Source organism: Centruroides vittatus, unplaced genomic scaffold (assembly GCF_030686945.1).
Source record: "Centruroides vittatus isolate TY-2023 unplaced genomic scaffold, ASM3068694v2 contig_3129, whole genome shotgun sequence".
Classification (NCBI taxonomy): Eukaryota; Metazoa; Arthropoda; class Arachnida; order Scorpiones; family Buthidae; genus Centruroides; species Centruroides vittatus.
Window position 1 is genome coordinate 103,357 of NW_027122017.1, and position 19,693 is coordinate 123,049.

At 31.9% G+C, this 19,693-nt stretch overlaps 1 protein-coding gene across 1 annotated transcript; it reads right to left on the reverse strand.

Annotated features, from left to right (window-relative positions):
• Window positions 1-4,585: 4,585 nt before the first annotated feature.
• Window positions 4,586-18,022, reverse strand: LOC136973318 (pre-mRNA-splicing factor CWC22 homolog). The gene is made up of 8 exons (XM_067268049.1): window positions 17,726-18,022; window positions 17,408-17,645; window positions 17,172-17,281; window positions 7,949-8,042; window positions 7,741-7,864; window positions 7,387-7,488; window positions 4,948-5,081; window positions 4,586-4,703 (listed from the first exon to the last, which is right to left on the reverse strand). Exons 5-8 carry the CDS (start codon window positions 7,776-7,778, stop codon window positions 4,597-4,599), a joined length of 381 nt encoding a protein of 126 aa, XP_067124150.1. The 5' UTR covers window positions 7,779-7,864; window positions 7,949-8,042; window positions 17,172-17,281; window positions 17,408-17,645; window positions 17,726-18,022; the 3' UTR covers window positions 4,586-4,596.
• Between the last annotated feature and the right edge of the window lie 1,671 nt (window positions 18,023-19,693).

A 19,693-nucleotide genomic window follows, 5' to 3' on the forward strand; every position in this document is an offset into this window, starting at 1 on the left:
CTGCAGTGTTGCCAGATGGAATTTATGACTGAATACAAATAACTTCCGTTTAATAAATAAATATTAATTCCGTGCCAAAATAAATATTAAATTCAATATTAAATAGATTTTTAAAATTTTTGACTCTCCGTCCTGTGATAAAGAGAACCGTTATCACTGGTTGACGGCGGAATGGTCGAGGAGATGTCGGCCTACCGCTCTGGGAAACCCGGATCTAATCTGAGTGATTGAAAAACGTCGGAAATTTTTACAGGCGTCAGAGTCGGTAGATTAACTGGTCTTTCGACTACCTATCTTCGCTACTTGCTAAAATCAACTAGAGACAAATGTTACCACCAGGGGCACTGCCGTCACTACAAGAGCGCTAGTTCGAATCGCAGTGAGGTCGAATGTTTTCTTTTTTATTGAAAGATATACAGTAGAACCTCGATTATCCGGAGTAATTCGAGATGAAGGTAGTCCGGATAATCGAAAAAATAGTTGACAGTGAAAGACATGTACAGTACAGTACATACAGTATGAATAATTTTTATTTGTCTAGATTTACATATAGCTTCAATATTAAATTATTTTTTATTAAGAAATTCAATTATCGATTTTTGTTTAAAGCTAGCTATTCTTTTTGAAGCTGCTAAATCGCGCGAATACTTTGAAGACATGTAAGTTGTCCTGTGTTACTCTCTTCTTGGCTCTCAAACTACTTCATGGCGACATCTAAATACTGGGCAAGGTACATTTCGCCAGGCCTTATGGTGGCGCAAGAAGACGGATTTTATAAAAAAGAGTTGAAACTGTCAAATGTTTATTCACAAAAATGCAAACTATTTATCGTTTTATGACGAGTAAGATTTTTTCGTCGTGTTCACGGCTTTTTAAGTATCTTTAATGCATAAACCTTCGAGGCGCGAGGCCGTAGGCAGTGGCCCACGTCGCCCATGCCTTACGCTACCCTTGGCCATAGAAATGATGTAATTTGAATATAAATATGTCAAGTTATATTTTTATTACGATGCAAAATGTATTAAAAAGTTTACAACCACTGTGCCGGGTGAGACGTTGTTGGAACAAAAAGAAGTTATGCATTCCATCACGTACTGTAGTCTTACAAAAGACTAGGAACACCATAAATGTTTTTTCAAAATTTATTTTGAAACTATTACTGGAAATATTATTTATTATTATTTTATCAGGTTTTTTTTTACATTTCATAAAGCAGAATAAGATTCTTTTCACAAATATTCATTTTTTGATGTGTTACAAGAGTGTAGGTACACCACTTGAAATCTATTACTACTGTGATAATTTTAATTCTTAAAAATTAATTTATCACCCGTAGGGTGAGATGTCATCAGTTTTAACTGTCGTGATGGCTTTTTTGAATGTTTTATTAAATGTTACGTAAATATTTTCAACAATGCCTTGTGGAACTGTACTTCAGGAGCAAGAAATACGTAAAATTTATTATTTAAGTGGTTCAGGCAAATTGCTGTAGCTGTAAATAGATCTACAAATGCTATTTGAAGTGTTTTGCAACAAGATGAAAATTATGGGCAAAAGAGGAAGTTGGGACAACCTAACGAGAGAAGTTTTGAAGCTTATAAGTAATAAAAACATGTCAACAAGGCAAGCTGCTGCTGTTGAATTACCAGTAGATTTATCTCATACGACTGTTTGGAAAACTTTTAAATGTTTTACGTTGTCATCATTTTTTGAAGTGAAGTTTAAACCACCTTTAACTGCCAAACACAAATCAATGCGTTTAAACTGGGCTAGAGAGAAGATGGACTGAAGAATGGTAAGAAATAACGTTTAGTGATGAGAATAAGTTTAATTTGGCTGGCCCTGATGGGTTTTCATATTATTGGCATGATTTAAGACCAGAAAGCAGAGTTAAAATGAGCAACCAACAAGGGGTGGGTCTAATGATTTGGAGTGGTTTTGGATGGGGAGGTAAAACTAATTTAGTGTTTGTTGATAAAAATATAAACTCTGAAAAGTATCAAGAATTATTGTATAATAATATGATTACATTTGGTGCATTAATTGGAAGTTTCAACAAGATAATGCTCCCATTCACCCCTCGATGTCAACAAAAAATTGGTTTAGAAAAGATATTGACTAGCCTTCACGTAGTCCAGATTTAAATCCCATTGAAAATTTATGGGATTTTAGCAGCCATTGTTTATCAAAATTGGAAACAATATGAATCTGTAAATCAATAAACTCCATGTCTAACAGAATTTTAAGTAATTATAGCCAAAGAGGGTTTAAAATATATTTTTTATGTACAGTAGAGCGTCGATAAGTGGAATGGCCGGAAAGTGGAACGATTTTCAGTCGGACTGTGTCGTGCTGAATGGAATGTTTTTGATACTAAATTTACTTCTAAAGTATAATTTTCATGTTTTTTTATATTCTTTAATATATTTATTTTGTTCGTACAAAATGCAGAAATAATTTTTAACGATACGATATCCTCGATGATTATTATAAAAATTTTCGTTAGGCTTAAAATCGACGAAAATTCAACACGAAGCGACACGCAACGGAGAAAAATTCAACAGGAAGCGATACGCAACGGAGAAAAATTTGAACATCGGACAGGTTAATGTATTTTTTCGTACAAAGTCGGAAACTGGAACAAATCATTAACTGGAAGGACCCGTCCCCAATTGGTTCCACTTATCGACGCTCTACTGTAATTTTATAAAGTGTACCTATACTTTTGTAACAAGTAAAAAGTGAAAAACTCATTTTTGTATTTTTTAAGAATAATGCAAGTCATTTTCAACCTTTTTTTTAATTGTTTTAAAACAAACTAATTTCTATAAAAAAAATGTAAATAGATTTTGAAAGAACACAAAATTTGTGATGTTCCTACTCTTTTGTAACAGACTTTAGATGAAGTGTTAACACTCCATCCCCACTTAATTGTATATTACTCAAAGATAAACTTTTCTATTTTTATAATATGAAAGAAGTTCACTTATAAGATTGATAAAGCACAAGATGTTCAGAATGAGCAAAATGAACATCAACTGGTACAACAGATTATGTCCCACAACCCTCTCTGTGTAATCATTATACAAATGATTCAAAATTTCAATTAAAAAAATTAAGATAATATACAAAATACCCTTATTAAATAATATAAGACTAATGAATTCTGATCTTCTGTACTTTAAAATGTATACAATATTAAAAATTTAATAATATTGTATTTCCTATTCTAGGTATTTCCTGTATTTTAAATAATTTTCTATAAAGGTATAAGGCTGCTACTACACCCATTTGAATGAATATTTAAGATTTTACTATTTTTGGGCTTATTTGAATGTGTTTTTAATGATGATCTGTCTTTCATTTCAACTTAATTTTGCAAACAAAACAGTCAAAAAACCTGGAAAGTTGCATAACTTTCCTGGCAAAACAATTTAAAATTGCACATGGCATCATCTGTTGATAATTTATTTTATTAAAAAATTGAATTAAGTTATAAAATGGCAAAAAGCTTACTGTTGACGATATAGATGAATTTTTATAATAATAAAAAAAAAACTGCAAATGCTAATGAGCAAAATCATCATTAAGTCCGATCCTAATCGAGATATGAAACACGACACATTAACCCCTCTACCTTTAACCATCAAAATTTAGCAGCATCGTTGTCCCCAATATGCAAACCACCCAGCAAAATTTCAGAAATTTGACTAAAAGCACAGGAGTTATTAAGCTTAAAAGTGAGTGAACAAAACCATTCGCCAACTTTGAACTTGGTGTTACAAGGTGTTAAAGAAACCCCACTTTAAATTTTGGACAAAAAGGAAAATTAAAACGTGATTGGCCGAGTTAAAATCGAGGTAGTACTTTTATTATAACATTGGCCAGAAAATTTTTATTACAGCCCGATTTGTCCAAATTGGTCCTAGTAGCCCTCTGACCCACTCTGCTGTTCGTCACGATTGAGCTCAATCTTAACAATATAAAACTCGAGTAGTCATAACATTTAATTACTATATGCAAGATTTACTTTTTCATATTAATGGTAATGAAGAAAAAAAACTCAATAGTAAAAACTAATACATTTATCATCATCAACAATCTTTATTAGCAAAAAGGGATTTTTGTCCCTGTTGCAGGGGGTTGTACAAAATTAGATTAAAAGTAACAAAAAAAATTTATATTTATTTATTATTTTATAGTTAAATATAGTAATCCTGCTGATGGAGGGCCAAAACACAGATGTTAATCGTACGTGTACAGGTAGCTTAATAAAGTTTGGTTTCTTTAAGAACTTTTTCCTCAATTCTTGTATAAATTTTTAACACCAGTATAATTGTCCTGTTAATGATTAATGTCCACATTGACAAATATATAATTAGATTATAAATTTTTCGTGTTATTAATTAAAACAATAATCAGGATATTAGTATTTAACATTTATCATACAATAGTTTTCATATTTCATTATTAACATAGATAAAAAAATTAATACATTTATTGTAAAGAAGAGACAAATTGTACATTAAAAGTACAAGACACAATGAAAGATGTATTTACAATGTACAAAAACAATGATGTTGGTACTAAGTGTTATTATCCTTTATTCTTCTTCGATTTTTCGTGATGTTTGGATTTCTTTTTATTTTTTGGTTTGGACAATTTGTTTTTTAATTTTTTTCTGGACTCTTCTTTCGACGATTCTAATCGAAATGTAATTTTAAAATATTTTATTATATTAGCATTACCTACAAATGTTTTTTTTTTATTTGAAAATTTATGTAATTGTCAACTAAAAACAAGGAAGAGTTAAACCATAAATGATTGAATGATTATAATTTTTAAAAATTATAGGGCTTTTAGAAAAGAGGAACAGAACTTAATCTAAAAAATTTAGGTAGTTGGACGCATTGCGGTTATCAGAAAAATACAATAATTAAAACTTACCATTTTTGGCACTCTCGCTTTTACTACTTTCCTCTTCTGAGCTAGAAGAATCTTCATCTGTAGTTGGTTTTGTCACTTGTGGCACAGCCTGTGATGGTTTAGGTACATTTTTTAAATGCTCTCTTAATTCATCTCTGAAAATAAAACAAACATTTGTTTAAAAGTAATCTTAATATATAACAAAACAATAACTGATAAAAATAGTTTCTACAAATTCACAATAATAAACAAACCAACCCATGAATTTAAAATCTTATTTCTGATTAGACTTTTTTAAAAGTTCATACAACTAAGTTTTCATTTATAAACAATGATCCAATTTCAGAGTAAAATTTATAACAATGATAACCGGAAACTAAAGTCTCAGAAAAAAGTTTTGAAACAGTCAATATATCTAAATTATTTCCAAAGTGTCTTGAGACTGATACTTATTTCATGCAAAGTAAAAAATACTGTTGACAAGGTAATAACAACCTTCATCAAAACAAATGAACAACATTATACATGCATGCACAACACAGGTATCCTTCATACAACACAGTACTTCTACAACACGGTTTGAAACTTTCTCCGTACAACATGACATTCGATTTTGCTCTAACACTATTTTGGAAATCCTCTGTACAAAATTTCACAATTTTTAAGTGTAAACCTTGTTATTTGATATAATTTTTTTTATTCAAGTAAGCATGTGCATTGTCTTGACTCCTGTTGAATATTTTGACTGAAAAATTTGGAGGAAGTTTGCAAAAAAGAACAATGCAAAATTCAAAAACACAAATGTGTGCACAATTTTTAAGCAGTTTCTAATTCACTTGTATCTTGACTTTGTTAAAAATTCCCTTGTCAGTATTTGTATTTTTGCAAGATATTATAAAAATGTTTTTTAAGGGCATTACATTATTCAACTATACTTTAAACATTACAGATTCTGACATCAACTGTGCACAACTGATTGGATATGATGACAAACTTTAATCCTGGAAATTCTTCCTGTAGAGTATGTAGACCTCAAAGTGTGGGAATTTAAAACACAAATACAAATCAGTCAAATATTAATCAAAATTCAACTCAAACTACAAATTCTTCATAAAATGTTATGTAATGAACAGGTGCCGATATGAACAAGTTCACACTTTGATATTCAGATTTTTAAAGATTGCTTCATTAACATTAGGAGTATCCATTGATATTTATGACAACTTGCAACACACATCACAAAACAAAACTCTGTCCTAACCAGGAATTACCTATACTTAAATTAGTACTATATACAGCAATCAGATATTTATATTAGTAGATGAAATACACAATTAGAGCATAAAGCCGAGTTGTCTAGTGCAAATATAATTTAGTGTTTGCATTTATTGTAACTAATAACTTTGAAAGATTCCTAGAAATTCTTGCAAAGCCAGCAATTTAAAAAGTTTAATTAACAGATAAGAATATTAATAAACTAATTGTAAGACCAGTGGTGATATTCGGCGGGTTCGCACAGGTTCGGCCGAACCTGTTGTTAAAATTTTCAGTTTTCCGAACGGGTTCGCCCGAACCTGCTGTTAAAATTTTCAGTTTCCCGAACCTTGTTAAACACACGGAACATTTCTCAGTGGGTTTGTTTTTTTTTAAAAAAATATATTAAAATATGCGTATTATACTCTGTAATACTACTAAACTAGAGCCTTATACCCCGTTCGTACCGAGCATTTCAATCTAGATTGTGAGCAAGGTCAGGGAGTATGTCTTAGTGCGATCTCTCTCGATCGTTTCAATCAGGGTTTAATCGCGATCGATTCAAGAGAGTTCTTGATCCAGTCATAAGAAAGATCCCAGAATGCCACGCGCGCGAGATAATACAAGATGGCTGTCGAACACGTGTCGGGCTATGGACAGCGAAAGAAAAAGTATAATGTAACTCGAGAGATGATGACGTGTGTATTTCCAGAAGCGCCATTTCGCAGTAAAGATTACCCCTGCCTAAAAAAAAAAAAAAATAAATAAAAATCGACAGCCCTAAAATATTATCGTTACCTGCCCTTCACCCACGGCTGGTTACGTTCCAAGTACGCCACTGATTGTTAGATATATGGTTGCAAGAAAAGATTTATTTATTTCTATTCAAAACTTCCATTTCATTTGTCGGTGATTGTCAGGGAAAAATTTTCTGCTAGCGAACCCCTTGTTAAATATTTTGAATATCACCACTGCATAACACCTTTAATGTTTGTTGATTAAAGTCAAAATTTTAACAGCAGAACGAAAACTCATCTTTTATTGTTTTTTACTTTACTTGCTAATGCAATGATTTCTAAAATATAATCCACTCGATCGAATTTAAACACAAATAATTTGTTTTTTTACATTTTCAAAATAAATTATTATAAAATATATCAACTTGAGAAGTTTAAGCATTATTACAATTAAGTTTCAGATACTTACGTTAATCCCCCCAAACCTATTGATGTAAAAAAATTTATGGCAAATCTTGTATTTTGTGACGTCTCTCTTGGAAATAAGCCAACAAATGCTTCTTGCATTGTCCTAATTACAAAAAAAAAAAAAAATAAAAAAATGATTAATATAAATGATTTTATAATATGATAATGTAAATTTTAAAATATCATTTATCTAACTATTACTAATTTTCATAAGTTACATAAATAATTTGTTATGTCGTACATATAACAAAGTTAAAATTCTATTTTATTAGCAGTGCGCTTTATAAATTTTAAATAATGTTCTTATTGTTATTTAGTCTAGTAATAACAAAAACAGAAATAATTTTAAACTTACGGATCTCTAACTCTTTCACTTAATTTTAACAATCCCATGTATTCGCATAACTCCTGAAATAGGATTTTGATAAATACGCGAGATGACAATGTGGTATTATCTTCATTTTAATGTGTGATAAAACCTATTAAATATCAAGAAATAGAAAAATTAGTATTAGTATGTAATAATCAATTTAAAATACAATTCTAGAAAACTTCTTTCTTACTCTCTACTGTTTTTACAACAACTACAGAAATAAATTATATTACGGTCAATGTTTCCTCCAATTTTTTTGGTAGACGAGCGTAAAATACACTTCCCTGAGCAAAAAAAAATTTTTCTGAGCATATACAGTATATATAAAATCTTATTTTTTCCTATAAATATTAAAATAATTATAAAGTAGAGATTAAAATTTATTTTAAAACATATTTCCATACAAAATATTATCTTTTGTCAATGATTTAATGTATTTAATCGAAATATACGTAGCAATAATCATGTTGCAGACAGAGTGAGAAATAAGTAAACATCAATTCAAATCAGTGTGCATGCTTGCCTGCATGGCACAAATTCTCGTGCGTGGCAACAATTTGAGCAGTGCACGGCCGTGCAGCCTAGAGGGAACATTGATTACGGTATACTTATTAATAGGAAATATATTAAAACAATTTGGAAAAACATGAAAGAATAGACAAAATGTTCATATAATTACATGAAAAAATAAAATGTATTCAAAAACAGCAGAAAAATTATTGAAACCAAATGTTTATAAATATTCATAATTCTTGTTAATCTCAAGAAACATTTTATGAAGTTTCTCACAAAGTTTGATTTTTTTATGCAATTGCTTAATAGGCACACATTATATCATTATTTCACATAAATGCTGATAGAGCATTTTCAGTTAGGCATCATGCAAACATAAAATGGTCCAACTACATTAAGACCCAACTAACGCTACCTCGCTTAAGGCTGATTCAATATAACGCGGTCTGCTTGATGCCTAAAAAATGCTCAATATTTATGCTGATTCAAATTAACGCGGTATTTCATTGAGTCGTATACAAGATGATTATTCCCAAACACAAACCAATCAGCAAAAAATGGGCAATTCATCATAGTGCTGTATTTCCCTTAAATCTGTGTTTGTTTGGTGCAATTTTGAAAAAATATAACGTCCTGGATGCCTAACGTGACCAGACGTCCCGTTTTGAACGGGACTGTCCCTTTTTAGAGTTACGAGTCCCGGTGTCCCCGAAATGAACTCTGGGACGCAAAATTGTCCCGTTTTCTGAAACCGCGCGAAAATTTGAGTAGTCGAGCCGGCCGGACGGCCGTCGCGCCGGCGGCCGGACGCGATCGGTGTGCAAGAGCAAACCGCGTCGTCGGTTGACGCGACGATAGCCGAGAGTGGCGAAGACGTCATCGCTTGCGCTTTGTTGACTAATTGTTTGGCAGATTTTTAGTTCGCCCACTTCTCGATATTTGTTTTGTTGTTGTTTGATGCTGGTGTACCTAGTAAATAACTTAAACTTCTTTTGTTTTGGAATCATAAGTTAAAATGCCGAAACGCAAGTGTACTGTACGTTCAATGTTAACTTACAAGCAAAATATCCGTTTATCAAACAAATAAATACTCCCTCAGATGTCAGATGTGAAAAGTGTCGTACAGAATTTAGCGTTTCCCATGGTGGTGCCAGTGATATTGAACAGCATTTAAAGTCTGAAAAACATAAAAATGCCGATCGTACCGCCGCTTCGAGTTCTTCGATGTTAACCTTTTTCAAGAAATCGGACGCACCAACTTTAAAGGATTTGGATATCGCCGCGGCAGAAGGCGTCTGGGCTTATCACACGATACAAGAAAACCACAGTTTTCGCTCTAATGATTGTGCGTCAAAATTAATTCAATCATGTTTTGATCCCAAATTTACATGCGCGCGTACGAAATCAGAAGCTATTGTAGTAAATGTTTTGACGCCTACAGCAATGAAAGAATTAAAAGATGATCTTGATAAGTCCAATTGCATTACAATACTAAACGACGCTTCAAACCACGGTAACAAGAAAATATACCCTATTCTAGTGCGCTTTTTTCAACCTTACGTAGGTGTGCAAGTAAAAATTTTAGATCTCCAAGACCAACCAGGTGAGACTTCTGACATCATTGTCGATTATTTAAACCAAGTGTTGACAGATAATAATTTGACAGCAAAAGTCGTGGCATTTTGCGGAGACAACGCCAACGTCAATTTCGGAAGTGCGGCTAGGCGAGGCTCCGCACCTAGTGACCATCTTTAGTTTTCAAAATCCTATAAAAATTTACAATATTTTGTATTATGTTTTATTTAAAAAACCAAAATTACCTTCTAAGTTCGAAGTTTGATCTAAGTTCATTTTTTGTTTAAATTTTCGACTCAATTCAAAGGTATTTTTTGATAAGCAGTTTCCAACAAACTTTAATAATTTTTTTTCTATTGGTGAAAATTTCTACGTAATTCAAATTAATTTTTAATACATATTTTACACAGCATTGCAATCATCACTGAAAAAGCCATTGATAGGTATTGGATGTGGAGCCCATGTAATTCACAATGCAATAAAATCTGCTGCAGACAGGCTACCCTTAGATTACGAAAGCATTATTGTGAAGATATATTCATTTTTTTATATTTACACGATTCGAGTTGAAGCTCTAAAGGAGTTTTGCGCCGAAACTGAAACGGAATATCAACAAATGCTCGGCTATAGCAAAACTAGATGGCTTGCTCTTATGCCTGCCTTGGAAAGGGTTTTAAAAATGTATCAGCCATTAAAAAACTACTTTTTGAGTATTGAAAAATGTCCCCTGTTAATAAAAAACTTTCTTGAAGATCCCACATCCGAATTGTGGCTTTATTTTTTACACGCTCTGTCAGCAAGTTTTCATCAAGCTGTATTGAAAGTGGAAGGTCAGACTGTATCGGCAATTGAAGCTGCAAAAGAAATCAATCAACTAAAAGACAATTTGACTCAGAAACAGACCAATCAGTTTCTTCCATTTATGGTCCGTCAATTAATAGTGAAATCGAAAGATAATGTTACTGACATAGATGAAGAGTTTGTGAAAAGGGCGGCTACAGAATTTTATCAAACAAGCCGTGAATATCTGGAGCAGTGGACTTGCTTTCTTACCAAAAAAATGGAGATATTTTATTGGGCAGATTTAAAAAAAATCCCCGCATGGGAAGACGTTCAAAAATCTCTGGATGTATTAATTGAAAAGGAATATATTGACTGTAATAAAGATCCAGAAGTTTTTGACGAATTTTCGTTAATTTGTAACTACATTACATCAGATAAAGTAACCGAGTGGAATAATCTAAATGTTTCCACGGAAACTCGTTGGGTGGAAGTATTCAAACACTTTCAAGCCAACAATCTTCAGCATGAAAACTTTTCTATTTTAATTGAATATATTTTATGTTTGCCTGCTACAAATGCTCCAGTAGAAAGAGTATTTTCTATGATGAACAAACTGTGGCCATCTGAGAAGACCCAGTTACAAATTTCAGTTCTAAAGGCAATGTTGATAATTAAGGTGAATATAAAAAAAACGTGCCAAGAGTTTCATTCTTACTTAAAATCATCACCAGCTATATTAAAGCAAATTTGTTCCTCTGATAAATATAATATAACTAAACGTTTCGGGTATATATATTTTTTAATTCGTAACTTTTAAGCTAACTGACGTTTTCTGAATAAATAACTTTAAAAAAGTGTTTTTTTTATTGACTACCTGTTAATTAACCTAAATAAACCAATGTCCCGTTTTGAGTCAAAAAATAAATGGTCACGTTATGGATGCCATACTTCACTTGGCAAGAATTAACTGATAAATGCATGAACGGAGTGTGGAAGAAGTTATGGCTGAAGATATCCAAGAATTCTCATCGAGAAGAGCCTATCGCTTTATCGTTAAGTTGACAATTTTGTCAACTTAATCGATACAGGAGATGTAGACAAGCAGGATATTGGGAAGTTACTACAAAAGCCTTACAAACGACGACTTCAAGAACTGGCAGAACAAGGAATTCATGTAGAACTGAAAAATAGAGATTCTGAAAACAAAGAATGCAAAAAACTTACCAAACTTTTACTAAAGAAATCTGTAGCAATGATAACCAAAATCATCAATCAAACTGTAGCAAATGAGCCTTTTGAAAGGGGCACAAAAACAAAATGAGGTGTTTTGGATGCGATGTTTCGCTACCAACATTTGCTTAAGAAAAAAAAAGCGACAATTGAAACTACACAACTTTATTGCAAAAAACAAGAATTTCAGAAGAGCCAGGACCTTTGTCACAAAAAATGAACTTTACATTTTTCTGTGCATATGTTTATGTGTTATTTAACATATTATTGTGCAAATTAATATAAAAAGTATAACTTAAAATTACAGTAAAATTTGTTAATTTTTGGTCACATGTTCCCCTATCCCTATTTACTCTATGTTAAAATAGTCTTGTTTAGCATTTTGTCATCTAGGAATGCATCCCCCACATTAAGCAAGGTCTTACTGTATTTATAATTAGAAAGTAATATTTCAAAAAAAAAAAAAAAACACTAAATACTACATATCACAAAATAACTATTCAATAAGTGTGTTAACATTTCTCAATTACAACAAAACATTAACAAACTTAAATTTATAACAACCACCAACTTTTACACATGGCTTAAGCATAAACCCAATTGTTATTCATGAATTATTTGCAATCTAAATTCAAAAGTAACAAAAATAAAATACATCCGAAGAATACACTGAATGAGACTTACTTTGGCAAACTATAGCTTTAAATAGTAGGTTCTATGAATAAACAATTATAATGGTTTCCAGAAGTTCCATTACAAATATATAGATACATAGGAAACAAGATGTGTGTTAAAGCTTTTCTAATATTTCCAGATACACAAGAGCAGTCAAAAGCCATATAGCCAAAAAACTGTCTAGTTACTAGATACAATCTCACCTGATGTTCTTTATACTTCAAGATAACATTAGAATTAGCATAGATGTAAGGCTCTTTCAAATAACCTAATGTATCAAGATATATTGTAATGTACAAAAAGCTAGCTATGAGGGTAATCCCAAAAGTAAGGTCTCCTACTTTTTTAAAAAAATAGGAAGAAACGTTTATTTTCAATAATGTTTACATCATTTTAAATCTTAAACGTTAATCTATTTTTCTACATAATCCCCATTTCAGTTGATGCATTTTTGTATGTGCTGTGACAGTTTTTATATGTTCATGTCATATCAGTTTGCCACTATGTCGTAGGACCCATCTTGCGCACACTTTCTGATATTGCAACTTCTTCGTTAAAATCCTATAAATGGTGTTTTGGAAAACACTAGGAACCAAAATGAGAGATCATCCAGAGTTATCTACCAATTTTTCATGCATGGTTTGCTCAACCTTTATGACTGTCTCCCGCTTCTTTCGTTGTCGTGAATTTCAGTACGACCAGCTGCAAACTTCTTAAACACTTGCGGACGCTTTTGACATCCATGCACAACTGGTCATGAATTTCAATTGGTTTAACACGACATGGCAGTGAACTGGTATGACATGGGCATACAAAAACTGCCAGTGACTACAAAAATGCATCAACTGAAATGGCAATTATGTAAAAAAAATAGATAAATGTTCAAGCTTTAAAATGATGTAAACATTATTGAAAATAATCATTTTTTTGTATTTTTAAAAAGTAGGAAACCTTACTTTTGAGATTACCTTCGTACTTTAATATTTAGTACATCTTTATTGATTAACTTCATAAAAATCTCACTTCTCATTATTTATTGATATTTTACTGTACAACATTTTCTGCAAAGAATCATCCTTTTTCTTTTGTCATTTAGTGCTAGTGAGATATCAAAATGAAATCTGTTGAAATACATTTGCTTATTGCATTTATTCAAAAATTTTATAAAATGTTTGAAATACATGGAAAAACCCCAAAATAAGAAGAGAAAATTTTTGTTTTCACCTCTTCTACTGTCTGAATTGCTTCCCTTTGAGTTCCCTCATCCTGGGGAGGGGAAACCGCAGCGTGCAAGATTAGACAAATAGGGGTGGAAAGGAGGGTCGTGCTGTTCCTTGTCAAAAACTGTTGCACAAAGTGCTGTGTGAGAAAGCACATTGTTGTGATGGAAAAACCAATCCCCCATTTGCCACAAGTCCCTTCTTTTCCTTCTAACAGCATCACAGTCTTTTGAGGATTTCCAGATAACAATTGTCTAACCTGGATGAACGAATTTGGAATGAACAATTCCTTTCGCATAAAAGAAAAACAGATTAACATGGTCTTCACATTTGACTTCGCTTGTTTTGTTTTTGGGACAAGGAGATCCTGATGTTGTCCACTGGTTGGGTTGATGTTTTGTTTCCGGAAAATAACCATAACACCGTGATTCAACACCAGTTATCTTAAAAAACAAGTCTTGATCATTTTCCAAATGAATACATCAACCAGAGCTGAATATTATCGGGCTAGAAACAGCTATAATACTAATAATTTAATAGACAATTTGGCGCTAGAGTTAGGCACCAACTCTTCATAAATTTAATAATTATAATTTTAAATAATAATTTTAGAATTACTGGAAGAAAACAATCGGCCCAAAGTGGGACTTTAACCTGCAACTCCCGCTTACCATGTAGATGGGTTGCCAATTAAGTTACGGACCTTTGGTCTGATCTCCACTTCCAGCATATATAAGCTAACGATATAACCATTGACGGTTATTACAATGATGGCTGGGGATGCATTCAGTGCCCACAATGTGCAAACAACTCCCAAGGCACTCAACCGGTCATTGCAAACCCCGGCAAGATGTATATAAATAATCAAACATCCTTACTACACCTGATACGTTTAAAGCAATACATCAGCCAAATATTATCAGGCTAGAAATGACTATAATACTACTAATTCTTTTTTCTTTCAGTAATTCTAAAATTATTATTTAAAATTATTTAATTAAATTATAATTATTAAATTTATCAAGAGATGGCACTTAATGCCTAAATCTAGTGCCATATTGTCAATTAAATTATTAGTATTAGGCTATAGCTGTTTCTAGCCCGATAATATTCAACTTTGGTTGATGTATTGCTTTAAATGTATCGGGTGTAGTAAGGATATATGATCATTTTCCAAATGTTCTTTCAAAGCCTGACAAGCTGTCAAGTGATTGGCTTTTTGATTGGCAGTCAACAAGCGCAGAATAAACTTTGCAGAAACTCTTCTCGTGCCACGTTCTTGTGACAACATTCATTGAATCAAACTCCATGTAATCCCAGACAAATCAACAAGTTTATCAATGGTTTGATGGAATTGCAATTTTCAACATTTTCATTAGTTTGAATGTTGGATGGACACTCAGACCTGGCTTGATGACGACTGTTGTGTGTGATGATAGAAAACAAATTAGAGACTTATAGAAAAACATCATGTTCTGGTTGAGGGCTGTCATGTTATGCTTAAAGGAGTGTCCATTTTCATCCACATGCACACACTGAATACCATTGCATGCATTGGCTTGTGCCTCCCTTGAAGATGTTCTCTCTCTCCAAAAGGAGGTGCAGAACATCTTGAGGGGAGCCTCACAGATTGGGAATCACTGAATATGAAAAATATGTATCTGTATATTCAAAAACAATTTACTATAAACTCCTTAAAGATACTTAAATGTAAATAATGAATTATAGATCTAATTAAATTTGTATTAGATAATTATTTTGTTAAAATAAATATTGTAGACAAAGTGATGGTATTTTTATGGGATATGCATAGGTCCAAAATTAGCAGCACTATGCATGATGGAAATTGACAATAAACTTAAAAATATTAATGGTATAATATTTTACAACAGATACCGTAAATAATGAGGAAATCATTAAGGTAAGAACATAATTACTTCACAACAAATACAATAACAAACTAATAGAATCTACACACACATCATTTGAAGTAGAGGAAGAGGAAAATCAAGCCATAAATTTTTTTGGTATAACCATTACTAGAACACAATTTGAAAATATATACTAAACCCTGTTATACACAGAAAATAATGAATTATTACTCAAATACTTCATTACACATGAAAAATACATTTAATATGTATTTAAATAAAACAAAAACTAGAACAACAAACACAGAAGATCAAAACAATGTAATACAAAATACATGTGAAACAATTTTATTAAACAATTATCCTTACAGAGTAATTGAAAAATGGTTAGAAGAGCATAAATTGAAAAAAAAAAACAAAATTAAAACAAGATCTGATACTTTGTAAATTAGAATACATCCATTCATTGTATGAAAAAAAGCCCAAAAAAATATGAAACTGTTTTATTTAAGATTGGAGCTAATGATATATTATAGTGAATAAGATTAATAATAAAAATAATTTTGTTTTCAATAGCAAAGACAATGTTAAATGATAATTTAATATATAAGTTAGAATGTAGTTGTATGCCAGTGTTCTGTTATATGGAAGAAACAAAACATATGTTAAAAAGTAGAAGAAATGAATACCTACAGCAATAATATATAAATACAAAAATTTGGCTGTAGCAGAACACCATTTGAAAAACAGAATGTGAAATTGTTGTTAATAAACTAAACATTTTAAAAACCGAAAAGAACAATTAAAAAACAAAAATTACACGAACATCTAGAAATTGCAAAAATTCCCTCAGGTAACCGAATAAATTTAATTTAAATACAGGTATAGAATTAAACAATATCTGGAAACAGGTTATATAAAGAGAGCACATGCTATTGTTTTAATTAATGTCTTTTTCCCTCTTCCTGATTCAATGAAAAGATCCATGAAGAATTAAATCATAAATGGATGAAAGAAATAAAACACTATTTTTTTAAATGCAATATTTTTAAACTTCATTGTAAGTTGCCTTTTTGTTAATTTTTTAGATAAGGGGCTGTCCATAAATTACATCTGCATTTTTCTTGAAATTTTTACTCCCCCCCACTGTCCAAGTTTGTTACACCCTCCCCTTTGAGACGTCCTAGAAACTGAAACCCCCTCAAAACCTTTATCACTTTATAAATAATAAAATGCATAAATTGTATACAATTTAATGAAATAAAAATGGATGTCCATTGAAGTTCAATCTCACCTATTCCAATTCTGACAAAAGTAGCTCTGTTTTAATGATAGCAAACAAAAATCTCTACTTCTACTCTATTTAATAAAGAGAAAAGTTTGTTTTGAGTGCATGTGAGTGCATACACAAACTTTTCTGTTCATTTAATTATATATAAATTATAATTAACTTAGCAATTTTCAAAACAGAAGAAAACACTTTCTAATGTTAAATTGATGTATTAGAAAATTAAACTAAGAAACAAAAAACAATTCTGATACTCACCATCCATGATATAGAATCAGTATACAACAGATGGGCGAAAAATCTAGCCACATTTCTCAATTTGTTGGTTTCAAAACGATGAATAGTGTCGTATGCCGTTTTGAAAATATCTTCAAAAAACCCAACATAAATTTTATTCAATTTTTCTTCTATAGATGCCTGTATAAAAAACTTAGATGAATAACAAGGTAATTTTGTTATTCATCTAAGTTTTTTTTTTAAAAAGAAAACCTTACTTGTTCTGCCTTGATCCGAATGATCCTATCGAACTCTTCTTGCTCTTTCTGTTCTATGTAATCTTCTATGTCTGCCTGTATATAAATTACCTTGTTATTTATCAAAGTTCACATATAGTCATTTTGGGGGCCTATATCTCGCGAAGGCGTGCTCGTACACCCATGGTTCATTAGACTTTTTTTGTTCCTATCAGTATGCTCTACAGCTCTGTTAAAGTCCCAACCGTGTCATTCGGACCTAGAATTGTACCCTATATTTTATTTAAAATCATAAAAATTAAAATCTAAATTATAAACCATATTATTTTAAATACTTACCATTGCTTTGCTGTCTTAATTTTGCTAGTTTAACTTTCTTCCAAGGTACAGTACTCAATGCAGAAATTTATATGCTTCCTTTCTGAAGTTTATCGCAGCTTATATTGGGTACGTTCGTTAAGTCGAACGAGTTAAACGCGTTAGTAACGAATCGTTCGAAAAGTAGTAGTCTCGCTCAGTGCGCATGCTCCGCGGTGATGACGTGTCGAACGAAACTCTAACGAAGCTCACGAAGGAAAGAGTTAGTTTACTTCGTTAAGAAAATGGCGCCCGACGATATCGATGTTTCTAGATCTACTCGAGTGTTTAAATTGTGAATTAAAAGGTGAAATGATTGAAATAACTGTCCATCCGAAGCAACCTAAGAAAAATATTTTGAATAAGGCTGCACTAGCGACATTTTATCTTCGATTTTAGAAACAGCCATTTAGTTATAACTAGTCGTTCGAAAAGTCTAACGAAACAAGAATAACGATGACGTCATTCTCGTTTAACTCGGTTGACTTAACGAACGTACCCATTGAACACGCCCGTGTTATTTTCGTTGTAAAATTTACTTTTCCTGTAAATCTGGTACACACCCAACATTCTTTTCTTATAAAACCACTTTCAATTCTTGACCAGCTTTCTACAACCACGCCCGAGATACCATCTATTTCTTTTTTCGTAAACATAATTTTAGGCCACACAGCGGCTATATTTACAACTGTTTAAAAGACAAAATTAATATTGTTTTTCCTCCAAAAAAGACAATCTCTTTTCCACCCACAGATCTCAGTTCGATTTCTATAGTATCAATATAATTTTTCTTTTAACGGAAAATACAAAGGTGTCGGGTAAACTATTTGTCTGTTCTTCTTTCTCAGTCATAACTGGTATAACTCTTAATAATGGTGCAGTTATATCTCCAACATGATGAGAAGCAATATTTGAATAAATAAAAATTTCCGAAATTTCTGCGGACATTTCAATAGGGTAGCGACTTATATATTCACCGGGTGGAAATTTTACAGTTGTGAACCCAAGAAAATCTTTTAATTCATTTCCAAATTCTACAGAAATATTCAATGGAACTTTTAAAATAACTTTATTATTTGGTAGTAATGCTAATTTTACATGTTTAACAGTGGCGTGCCGTCATTGGAAGCGCCGCATCCACCTTCCAATGACCTTCCCTTGTATTTTCTAAAATATAAATTTTCATATTTTAACGTACTTTGAATTAATTCAAATTAATGTTTTATTATAACTACATTATGTATCTTATTTAAAAAATTCTATACTATATGTGAAAAAAACGATAAGATTTCTATTGTATATTCGAATGTCAGTGGCGGAATGGAAGCGCGTCCGAATCAGCTTCACAGAGCACCAATCTCAGCCGGTTTAGCTGGTGGAAACTACACACGTGTAACGCTTCCAACGTTCTATCCCTTAGCCACTGGTACGGAGCTAACTGACTAAGTGAATTGTTTAAGATTTAAAAAGTAAAGAGTATTCAATGTTTTCTTTTTTTTTAACTCTTTCCGCCCTGTCGGCACTAAGAGGGCCTCTTTTAGTAGGCCCATTATGGGTTCGGCCAGGCCCACAATGGGGCGACCGGGTGGTGAGGGACGGGGCCCGACATCTCCGAACGGACCACCCCCCGAAAAATTCCTGGGGATTATTCGACCCGTTCGGATTCGATCCCGGGTCCCCCAGAGCGGTAGGCTACCACCTTTACCGCTCGGCCATCCGGCCGTAGTATTCAATGTTATTTTTATGTACGTTTTTTCTTTTGCAAAGTTATATTAATTACAGTATAATTAAAAAATAATTATAATTATATTGACAGATTTTCAGACATAAAATCTTTAGAATTTTTATCACTTTTAGATCTTAATAATTTTAATATTATGAAAAACAATTTTTTCAAGCGTGTTTTAATTCTACAAATTAAGTAAATTTTATGGGAAATTTTTTGATTTA

Coding starts and splice junctions, on each gene's coding strand:
- LOC136973318 (XM_067268049.1), bottom strand. CDS start 7,778: ATGGGATTGTTAAAATTAAGTGAAAGAGTTAGAGATCC. Junction 7,489..7,740: donor AGTGAAAGAGTTAGAGATCC/GTAAGTTTAAAA, acceptor TTTTGTAATTAG/GACAATGCAAGAAGCATTTG. Junction 5,082..7,386: donor ATAGGTTTGGGGGGATTAAC/GTAAGTATCTGA, acceptor TTTTATTTTCAG/AGATGAATTAAGAGAGCATT.